Genomic DNA, 12,089 nt, shown 5'->3' with positions numbered 1-12,089 from the left:
CTGTTGTTTAACCATCTGCATGAAGACCAGCAAAATCTGTCTTCCACAGCTGGGTAGCACAAGAGTGACTACAATTCAAGTACATTTTTCTTCAAGACAGATAATCAGGTACTGTCAAAAAGGATTTTTTTCCAAGATAATGTTCATTTTCAATTGCATTATTTTCCAAAAAAGGAAAATATTCTCCTCAGATTATTTTTTTTTTCTTTTGGGGGGGGGGTAACTCTAACATATTTCATTTTAAAACAATATTCCTCTCCCACTGTACCATGCTTTTTTGCTGTTTTTCCAATTCAAAAACATTAAGAAACATTAAGAAGATATGAACTGATTTGTTATTATTTGGAATAACAGGTTTCCACCTATTTTCCTATACTTTTTTCACTCCTTCTAATTGTAATGAGTAATATAGGAAAAGGAGGAAAACCAACTAAATTTCTCATGCCTTTTTTACCCTTTCTTCCTCTGTTTCTAATGGTTTATAGAGCCAAAGCAAAACATTGCAGGTCTAAATGAAAAAAATTCGTTTCTAAATAGTATCTCTTTTGAAAGCTCCATGGGAAAACAAAATATTTGGACTCACAAATGTAAAAAAGGTTTGTTTTTACCAGCTCTATACATTATACTTCATTTCATATGGCCAGTATATCATATTTAAATATTTTTGTGAAACATGTTTTGCCCCAGTTTATTTTAATAGGACTTGTATTTTTTTGGATACGTGAACAAATACCTAGGTCTTTAACATGATTATAACAAGTATTTTCTTTTTGCTTAAATGGGCCTGAAGGAATCACAAGACAGTTCAAAAACAAATTGGCTTCAAGGCTGTTTATGGATGGTGTAGAGACAGGTTTACATTTATTCTCAGACTGGTAACCTCAGTCTAATATTTCCTCCACCTTTTGCCCATGAATTTGTAAATTATGCCTATGTATCTGTGAACACATATATGTGCTGTCTGCTTATATGCATACTGGGTATATACAGAGGACTTCTGTGATTCCATGGCTATTTTACAGAATTATGCTCCAGAATCCAAGTTTTCATTCTGTTTTAAAAACTATTTCTAGCCCTCATGACTGCACTGACGGAGCCATAAGAATGTAAACCATATGCAAACTGTGACTTTCTGAATTTGTAAATAGCTTGAACAAAATAGCTGGGAGGTCTGAACTGCTCCATGCATCTTAATTGTTCCTTTGAAGCCTAAAGCTGACAACCAGCAGCATGTGGAAGGCTGATAATGTATTTAAAAAATTTAATTTAATATCAAAAGAATAAGATGGGGACTTCTTTACAGATAAGATTCTTCATTTTTAGATTTAATTCAGTACAACCCTCCTTTTCAAATATTTATCTGTAACCAACACAGAATTCCCACCAGCCAGCCACAGACTCTAGGGTCATATTGATATGGTGTATTTGTCTTGTATATACCCCATATAAAAAAATGAAAATGCAACCTCAAGTGTTGGCTATAATGTAGCTCTATAAATTAAATCAATTCCATATAACATGTCGACTCATTACAGTTCTAAACTAGATTTATGCTTATGAGAGATACAGGTCTGATAAGAGACAAACGGGAAGTGAGGGAGGCAAGAACACCTTGAGTCCTCATCCTATCTCATCCTGAGACCCTCTGCAGCTGTGAGAAAATTGCCTCTCCTCCCTGGCACAGCTTTTCCATCTGTAAATGGGAGATAATGTTTATTTGTTAGGGGACTTTAATGATTAATTAATTGGGGCATAACTGTGAGCCTTCTATGTATTGCAAAGGAGAGTTAGGGGGGGCTCTTTATGCACCCAGGCTCCCTTGTGTGAATTATTCCTGCACTGCAAGGAGAGCAGCTACTGCCAAGCAACTCCTCTCTCTTCCAGGTAGGCAGAAACTTGGCTCCCATAGCCCTTAATTTAACCTGCTAGGAAGGGAGTGTAATGATCTGTACAAACAAAAAGGCTGGTATATATTACAGTACTTCCCTGCAGCACAAACAGGGAAAGAGGAACCAAGCCATGTCTTGTAGTTTCTGCTTTGTTCCTATCTTATTCCTAAGGCAGAGAGTCAAATGCTACACCTTACCTGGCTTGGACTGAAAGGTTACAATCCAGTCTTCAGTGTTTGCCATACACTTTGAAAGTACCAGGGAACACATTGGTGCTATATATATGAGTAGCGGGAAGGAGGGGTTTTTCACGATAGTCTTCACTATAGCCTTCTTTCGATCACTTAATTTAGCAGCCTGAAAATTCACTGTGGGCAATATGGAGAGATGCGCAATAAATCCAATGCAAACATGCTCTCAACTCAACTCTTTTTGAACCTGGAAGGGTCTCGTGAACTCTGCTCTTTCTTTCATCCCAGTGGGCAGTGAAGGCCTGATCCTGAGAGGGATAAGCATCTGCAGCTTCCTTGTACCTGGGATCAAGCCCTGAACAAGATAGATAACTTGAGTTTCATTAGGATGATCCAACCCGTATCTCCAAGGATCACATTTCAGATTTTGTGCCATGCACCCTGCAGAACAGAGACTTACCCACATCCTAAAAGCAACACTTATTAGATAAATAATGCCACGGTTTTTCTTCTGAATAGATTATATACACATCCGCACAGAGTGAAAGGAACTCCTTGTGCTTTGCTTGAAATCTAAGGCTTAACCTAACCTCTAAGGCAAGTTCTCATCTCAAATCAGCCACACACAAAAGACAGAGTTGTTCTGGGATAGGCTGAATCACAGAAAATCAAGCGTGAATTCTTCCTGTCAGTCCAAAACAAACTGCAAACGTTCAAGAATAAGGAATATGTTGCATCTTCTGCACCCCTGAGGGAGGAACTGAGTTTGAGTTTGTAGGGATGCAGGACTCGGTTCCTGAAAGTTGTATCTCAGCAGTGTAACTCTGGCTAGGGCCAAGATATTCTACTGGAGGTAGTCCAAATGGATATGGCATTCTCCTTCTCTTCCTGTCTTGAACTTAGTAGGCAAACAACTTTTATGCTCCTTCCTCAGCAAGGGAGCTGTAGATTGGAGTGAGGTCAAGCATTTGTATAATACAGGGTTAGATTGTGTCTGGTTCTGGCTAACATCTGAAGCAGGACTTGGAGTACAAGTTCCCCCCGATACCTCTTTAGCAGATAGGAGTATAGGACCTTTCAAACAGAGCTGGGCAATTCTGATGCCAGCCAGAGGTGGGCAGTGGCACATCTGCACCCAAGCCAGTTCTTCATCCCACAACAGGCTTTTAAATGAGACTCGCATCAAATCCTAAACTGGTGCAAATCACTGGAGTGCTATGGATTTCAGTACCTCAGCTGAGATGAACCCACCAAGGGTCTCACTGTATATGCTGTCTCATGACCATGCCTTTAGTCACAACTTTGATGTGCCCCTTCCTCCTCCTTCTCCATGCAGGTTAGCTACTGCTTCCCAGCACTTTGCATTCTGCAAGGAGAGCGGTGATGGCAAGGGAAGGGAGAGCAGGAGGTAGCAAAGGGATATGCAGCAGCCATCAATGCCAGCCCAAACTGCCACTGTGATCAGCAGGGCTTTCTGCTGTGCAGGGTGATCTGGCTTCCTGCCCAACTGTCTCTGTAGCATTGTATTGTATGTTCTTCCCTGGCTGATGACAGGAAGTCCATCTTTAATCCCACGGCCTTTAGAGTTGAATCGTAAAACTTTACTTATGGAGCTGCAAATGGATTTTCTGTGTGGCTACCTTCCTGCTTTCCACATTAGTGACGCCCGCCAGGATACACTATTGAACTGCCCTCAGCTTTGCACATAAACTGGCATTAAAAAAAAAGAACCCCCCCCTCCCCCCCCCCCAAGAAACCTATGAATTTTAAAGCCTGAGAATTATTTAGGGTAAATGCTTTCCTCTCTTCCATCTCTGAATGTAGACAGCAATTCTTGCTGTGGTGCTGGTGGATTTGCATTGCAGATGGCACACAGCCAGATGTGGAAGCAAAGAGGAGGAAGGCAAGGACTGCTGCTACTAGCTAGAGTCCCTCTCCCGGAGCAAGGATTCAGCCCCAGGAACTGGTAGTGCAGCAGGGGGGTGGCTGAATAGGCCGCCCAGAGAATGTGTAATGCTTCAGTCTCCTTGGGGTGGGTGTAGAGGGGTGAGGGGTCATGGCCCTGTGTTTTCAATGTCCTTTATAACCTGTCTGCCTGCATAATAACTCAGTAGTAGTATGTGCCTAGTGCTGATGAAGTGATCACACCCTAGGGTGTCGCATCCTGCAGGGATGAGGTGGTTACGTTTCCTGGAGTTGCCTGAGCTGCTGTAAAAGATCCTTATTGTGAGAGGGGGATGTGCATTGTTTGTAGCAGAAGAATAGGTGGTTGGCAGTTGTGTTCAGCAGCCATTTAGCTGAGCTGTGTGGCTCTCACAGATTAATCTGGCCCTTTACACTGCTCACCAGCCAATCAGCAGCTGACTCCGTTCAGGCCCTTTAATAAACTGTGTTTATTTTGTTCCTCACCAGAAAACACTGGCTGACAAAGTGGTCTTTCTTTTCGTGCAGGTTTCCACTATGAGAGGGGAGGGAGGGCAAGATCCCTAACATTTTCCCTCCCTTGTCTCCGATCCAAAAGTTTCGTTCCACGTATTGAACCCAAAGAATTAAACTGTGGAAGTTAGCAGGGTGCATATAAAAAGGCTGCCTGTCTCCCACCAGGATGGATGTGCAAGCTTCATTTGAATTAAAAGTCAAACAAACAAGTACACACAAATAATGCAAATGCATGTACAAGACATGGGATACACCAACACTAAGAGCCTGACAGCAGGCATATGCAAGATCAAACACAAACCTGTAAACATGGGCAAACCCTTCCCCACCCCACTTGCTATGGAAAGTACATCAGTGTAAATTGCCAGTCACAAGTCTAGTCAACCTTTTTCATGTGGGAAACTGTGTTTCTTCATTGTGTTTCAATGGCAATAGAATATGCATCTTCCATCTGTTTTCTGTGCTACTTATGAAGCCAGCTAAATCAAAGAGAAGGTAAGGACCCAGAGCCCTGTTCATAACTTACCCCAATAAATGTCTTTGTCACGAGACTTAGAACAATGGAGAGATGTTACACTCCAGATACTACAAAAATACCACATTGTTATGACAGAATAACCTCATTTTCAATGAAGTTTCTCTCTCACCTTTACTTGTAGGTAGACACTTTTTTGTGCACAAACACTTATGCATACATTTCAGTACAATCATTTTCTACACACTAACACCTGCATGTGCAAATGAAAATGTAACAGGGTGGGTTGAACATTTTCATGTATAAAACCAGCTCCTGCATATCTTATGACCTGATTCTGCTGTCCCCAGAAACAGCCACAAGCAACTCTGCTGAAGCCTGGAAAAGCGCAGGCTCGGAGGTGACTTGGGGGCAGCCTATAAGTACATCAGGGGTGTGCATCAGGATCCGGGGGAACGCCTGTTCACCAGAGCGCCCCAAGGGATGACAAGGACCAATGGTCACAAACCCCTCCAAGACCATTTCAGGCTGGACATAAGGAAAAACTTCTTTAGTGTCCAAACCCCCAAGGCCTGGAACAGACTCCCTCCAGAGGTGGTGCAAGCACCTACTCTGGACTCCTTTAAGAAGCATTTGGATGCTTATCTTGCTGGGATCCTTTGACCCCAGCTGACTTCCTGCCCTTGGGGCAGGGGACTGGACTCGATGATCTCCCGAGGTTCCTTCCAACCTTAATGCCTATGAAATCTATGAAGTACATGGAATTACATTATCTAAAATGCCAGGGAAATGAAAAGCCAGCCCAACTGCTTGTGTGTGCAAGTCTTAGAATTTGGGATATATGGGATTTGTGAGTGAAGGCGCATGCATATCTTAGAAAGCGCAACCTATATGCATGGGCATGAGTGTCCAGAAAGTGTACACACAAGTGTACATACACATACAAGTGTGTGCACACAAACAGATTATTTAAACATTGCTAAAGCTGGCAAAAGAAGTAGAACTTGGTTTGGTGGAGATGGAGGCACTTAGTGTTTAGTCCTGTATTTTATTTATTTATGCAGTTATTATTTCTTTTTTACCAGGTACAGACTACCTTATAGCAGGCCAAGAGGACTCAAGAACTGGCAAACTGCTTGTGAATATGAACAGCCTGGTAAAACCCTGGAAGGCATACTTGGGCAAACAAGCAGCAGACATTCTTCGAACTGGGTGTAGATAATTTTTCCTTCAGAAATTAAAGTGATGAACTTTACCTTTACATTACAATGCAGTGAAAGGCGTAGTTAGCTCATATATTACCATTCAGCACATTCTTAGCTCAAGGAAGGAAAATGGACGTAAACCTTCCTTTCCCCTACCTGCTTAAGCCAGGAACATTTGGACATGACTTCAAAAAAATACATCCCATCTTATCATATGGAATTAACCGCTGCATCACATGTAGCTTACAAGTCGCAGTTCTTAGCTTCAGCCCAATTCCACAGAACCCAAAGAATCTACATGGCAAAAAGTTGAAACTATGGGTTATGTGTTTCCACACTTCAGGACTGAGCCTGATATTAATAAGTATACACTGCTTCCATAGTGCATTCTTTACTTGGGTGTCGTTTCCTTTATTTAAGTAACCATTAACAGGCAAAAATGTTCAGCTTTCACTGGTGGCAAAATACTAAACAATATGTCAAATGACACTTGATTTTGTTTTAGAAGAGCTCAGTTACTTTTATTCACCAGGCAAACTGCAGTTAGATCAATGTAAGACATGTTACTTTCTTCCGTAATATATTGTTGCTGCACAGAGACAAACTAACATTGGAATTATATCCAGTGAGGTCCTCTATGGATGTGCCTTGTCCGTGTCAGTGCAGAAATGCTGTTGCAGACAGAACTTCTGGCCCAGCGGGACTCTTGGTACCATGCCATCTTTTCTATCACAGCTCTGTGCTGCAGCACTTCTGTCCATAATGTCATTTAACATCAGGTTTCAGAAGGATAGCTACCAAGGAGCCTTGTACCAGGAAAGTGTTGTGAGCCTTGTACCAGGAGAGTGTTATGTCAAGCCACAGCTCCTTGAGAAAGTGTTGGAAGCTGGTCCAGTTTTAGTACGTGAAATCACAAAAGCACCAAGGCAGAGGTATGAGGGAGCTTTCCTAATCTGTGGAGGTCTCAGTAACTGCTGGGACAGTCATCTGGTTATTCTGTTCTTTGCTCTGTATGCCATACACAGTATTTGATTGTAGGTAGCCTTTTTCATACTGTTCTTTTATAGTAGCTCAACTTTTTTCAAGTTAAGTTGCCTTCCAATTGTGTTTGAGGTTTGTTTAGAGTGATGGGTATGGGTGATGGTATCTCCACTCTGAGTAAAGTACATCTCTTCTGCAGAAGGATTTCCCATGGATTAATTTTAGTTTGTTCTGTGGCAAGTAAGAAGCCAGTGGGACTGAAAATTCCTCAGACTACTATGGGAGGAAGCAATGATTTCTTCATTATCTGTGCCCAGGTGATAGGAAAATTATAACCAAACCAAGTTGGTTGAGGAGTACCATATGTTCCATTAATAAGTAAAGCATAAATCAGAAGTCTACTTCATATATGCTCCTTACATACAGCTTTGGTTTATGCCCCAAGAACAGGAAAAGAAGGGGAAGGGATTTGCTCTGTATGCCGGTATCTCAGGGCCACATAAGGGGACCTAGAAAAACCCCAGGGCAATGAAAAGAGCCTGTGGGTCTGGGTTATAGTGTCTAATGTGAAATTGAGATAAGTGGTCAGACAGTCCAGATCAGTGACTGGTACCCGACCCCTGAGGATGCTGAAAAGCTTAGGCTTCTTGTTTTCATCCCATTGTGTGTCACCCTTTGTTTTGTTCAGGGGCTGATGCACATCAGAACATCCGAAGGTCACATTTCAGATCATTTTCAGCCATTCACAGCTTTGGGTGAAATGCTGCATTGAAGATCAACTTGACTAAGTGATTGTTGTTTTTCATAAGCAACCCCCTTAAACTCCAGATGTATTATATTCTATTATTATGTCTCATCCCAGTGTCCTCTATTTTGCTATGAACTTAAGGAATGTTCAGCTAGGTAAGTGGTTGGACTGACCAAATGTTCACAAATCTATCACTGCTCCTAAGAGATCTGATTGTTAGAAACTTTGTTTGTGCCTGCAATTTTGAGAGTACAAGTAAATTAAGGTATAATCAATTTTCCCTAAATACCTTGTACTTGATTGCAGATAGCATTAATAGCACTTCTGACTTTGCAGGCACAAAAGAGGGAAGGAACAGAGACTCTTTACAAAATTAGGTCCATATGGCATATTGGTTCGTGTACCAGCGGATTGAAGTGCCCTTGGATTGTTCCAATTAGCTATAGCTCAGTTTTAGCTTTAAAATTGTCCTGTGGGAAAGGAAGCTTTGCATAGTTATTTTAACTATTTATGTGCTGCTAAATAAATTTGCATGATGCCTCAAGGGTCCTTTTATTTGTATTAGAACTAGGATTTTTCAAAGGAGCCTAACGGAGTTCAGCACTCAGCTCCCTTTGAAATCCCTCAGGACATGCATGCCTAATCACTTCAGGACCCTTTGCAAATCTCAGCCAAACAAGGTGTTTTATTCATGACTGAGCTAGTGTAGAACCTCTCCTCTCTGCTTTATAGGTCACAACCAGAATTATGCCCCAGACACATTATGATATATATAGAGGTTCCTATCTGGGTATGATATACATTTACAAAAACACAGGCAATTTTCACCCTACTAAGGCACATAAATACTGTGCTTGCTTGTTTCCTAATATGCCAGGAAAACCCCCACTATTATCTATTTGTTGCTATCGAAAGCAGTAACCAAGAATTTGGCATTTCCAGCGAGAGATTTAATTAACATAGTAAAATACTTTGCACCGGTGAAATATCTTTCTTGAAAATGCCAGCTCATAAAATTAGGAGACTAATCAAGCAATACTGTTTTCATTGCTGTCTCTATAAATAGATTAAGTCATAGTCTTTTAAAGACCATTAAAAATAAAGCTGTGTTTAGGTAAATTTATAGCCCGTAAAATAATAAAATAAAATAAAGCCTGTGGTAAGAAAATATGCTAACGAATGCACTTTTGACAAATCCATTCATAGGGACAGTTTTTTTGTGTGCTTTTAATCAACTGAGAGCCATAGGCCACTCCAGCTTGCAGGCAGTATTATCTCACTGAGGTTAGTGGGATTGCATGGGGGTGTCAGTCATTGGACTTAATATTATTTCTCAATTTTCCACTTTCCAAGAGAAACCTACTCTTTATTAGAAAGCTGAGATGGAAACACCTTGTGAAACTATTTCAGGAATCATGCCTTCTTCCTTTCCACTCTGCAGATCCATCTAGTCCTAACATTTTTCTTCTGATCTCCTACCAATGCTCTCTTCCATGCCGCATTATTTGGAACCAGACAGAGTCCACTCACCCTGTGCAGGGCTGCTGAAGTACACGGGGAACCCCAGCTCCCAGTGCTTTGTGCTGGTCTCCCACAAGGGAATAGGAATTCCACCCCTAGACAGGGCTGATACATAGTTGAGACATACACCTTTGTAATTCACCTTAATGCCAACCTTCAACCAGGTGTTTCCTAAGTATATTCAATCACTGTTTCCAGACTGACTGTTCTGTGATGTGAACAAAAGCCTATACGAAATCAGACTGGGACCAAAACATTTATTTCACTAATTTTCAAGCTAGCATGTTCTTTTAACCAGATCTCTCTTTGCAGATCACTGTGAAAAACATGCAGTTATGGTCAGTCTCAGAGCAAACTGACTTTTTGTTGCCATTACTATTAGCTTCCAGTAAATCCTCTGCCTAAATAACCTGAAAAGAAAATAAAACGTGAGGATGGGAAATGGGGAAGAAAGAAGAGAGAGGAATTTTGGGGGGGATATCTTAATGCCTGAGCAAAAATGAGTGAGAGACAATACAATACTACATAAATGCTTCCCAGAAGTAACTGCTATGCATTTCCTATGAGCAGAACAAACAAGGCCTCCAAAACCTAAGAAGAGCTGCCAAAGATAGGCCTATTGAAAAGGCTGCCTGAAGAGAGTCTGCCTTTTGTTTGTATTCATAGAGCATCTAGCATAAGGGCATCCTGGTCCAGGACTAGGGCTCCCAGACAATATAGTAATACAACCAAGGGTGACTGAATATGACAATCCAAGATTCCTAACATGGGCCCAGTACTGAAAATGTTCAGATATCCAACCCTACTTATGCTGTACTATACAAATTGGCTGATCAGTAGATGTTCTTAAACAGAAGCAAAGATACAATCATCTTGTAAGCACAGTTTAAAGATGGAAAAATAATGTTGTGTCCCCAAGAAAAGAAGACTGGAAAGTAGTGGGAGAGTAACAACAGGGCAGGCAAGTGAGGAGACAGTTGTTATACGCAGCAGCATGTATAGAAGAGAGGCAGAAGTAACAATAGGAAAATTGCAGGCCAAAGCCTGTGTCTGTGCAGCTCAAGTGTTGGCTACAATATAGCTACTCCAGCTTAATCTTTGTAGAGACCTTTAACGGATCAAGTTAGTTCATTAAATAGCCATTGTGAGTGCTGAACCCTACTGACAGTGTAACACAACCTTGCGTATCATTGCTCACGCTCCCACTCATACGCACGGATACACCAAGCAGCTAGAAAGAAGCAGGCAGAAGGAAACTGAATCATGTACAACACTCTTGCAAGAGTGGCTCGGTATTAGAACTGCTTCAAGAACAAGTTTTCTCAGCAGTGTTCTCCATCTGCAGAGCTCATCACTTTTCCATGCCGCTTGATGTAAGCTTGCCTTGAGTTTATATAATTCACACAACATGCTCGCCAGAGTCCCTCAGACCTGGGAAAGTTATTGTGTTATTTGTTACGTGTTGTAGCACATTTTCTTTTTTGTACTTAAACTTCGATTAAAAATACTCAAAGACATTTGTATTGCTCTGTGGTCTAAAATTTACACTTTGCATTTTAAACTACACGGTCCTTACGCTACACTTGCACTAATTCTTTTAAAGTTAATAAACTGCAAACATTCCTGATTGGAAAATATTGGAAAGAGTCCAATGGAGAGCAACAAAAATGATTGGAAGCCTGGAAAAGCAAGATGTACTGGGAAAGGCTGAAAGAACGAGGGTTATTTATTTTGGAGAAGAGAAGACTGAGGGGAGGATTTGATAAGTCTTCAAATACCTGAAGGGTGATTATAGAAAGCACAGAGATGGGCTTTTCTCTGTGGCCACAGGGAACAGGACTAGGAGCAATGGCTTCAAGCTGCAGCAGAGTAAGTTTAGGTTGGCAACTAGGAGGAACTTTCTGACTATGTGGGTGGTCAAGCATTGGAACAGGCTACCTAGAGTAGTTGCACAAGCTCCATCCCTGCAATTTTTCAAGAGCAGGTTGGACAGACACTTGGCTGGAATTGCTTAGTTGGCCTTGAGCAGAGGTCTGGATTAGATAACCTCATGAGGTCCCTTGCAGTTACTACTTTCCTATGATCCAAGTGCAAAGTGTGTGGGACTGAGAACTCAAATTTCCTCACTACATTCCAAATATTACTCTATTAGGCTTTGATATCTTGCAGGACACCAGGCACAATAATAGGTGTTTAGAGTGAGGAGGAGAAGTCTTGACTGTAAAGGCCCAAAGCTTACAAAGGTTTAAAATGACCATTTTTTAAAAACATAATTACTTCTTTTTTGAGAAGAATATATTAACACATCATAAAGATTCAGCCCTGTAACTTGGTGCAAATGATGTGGGAATTCTTTGGGGCACCCATGAATCTTTAGCATTTTGTGTGGTTCCACTAAGACGGTTGCGCCTCCAAACTCGGAGTGGCTTACTCTGCATGCAGATTTATTAACGTAATAAATAATAGCACTGAGCCTTCAATCCATGACTTATTGACATGCATTATTAGGATGTGTCAATTAGGTGAATTTTCAGTTCTAAGCTACAGTCCACATTTTTACCAATGCAGAATTTAGCAGTAGGAGTTGTGCCTGCATCTCTGACAGGAGTTCTGTATTGTCTATACTACTTTAAACTGAAT

At 41.3% G+C, this 12,089-nt stretch overlaps 1 protein-coding gene across 2 annotated transcripts in view; it reads left to right on the top strand.

Annotated features, from left to right (window-relative positions):
• Nucleotides 1-10,966, top strand: part of LOC102568324 (netrin-4) — an 87,118-nt gene extending 76,152 nt beyond the window's left edge. For both annotated transcript variants that reach the window (XM_006273096.4, XM_006273095.4), the window contains exon 10: nt 6,080-10,966. In XM_006273096.4, coding sequence (XP_006273158.1) covers nt 6,080-6,216 — 137 coding nt within the window. In that variant the 3' untranslated portion in view covers nt 6,217-10,966. The remainder of the gene's footprint in view (nt 1-6,079) is intronic.
• The last annotated feature ends 1,123 nt before the right edge of the window (nt 10,967-12,089 follow it).

The sequence above is a fragment of the Alligator mississippiensis genome, chromosome 12, assembly GCF_030867095.1.
Source record: "Alligator mississippiensis isolate rAllMis1 chromosome 12, rAllMis1, whole genome shotgun sequence".
Lineage (NCBI taxonomy): Eukaryota > Metazoa > Chordata > Crocodylia > Alligatoridae > Alligator > Alligator mississippiensis.
Note: the sequence above shows the minus strand (reverse complement) of the source record. Positions and strands in the feature narration are given on the sequence as shown.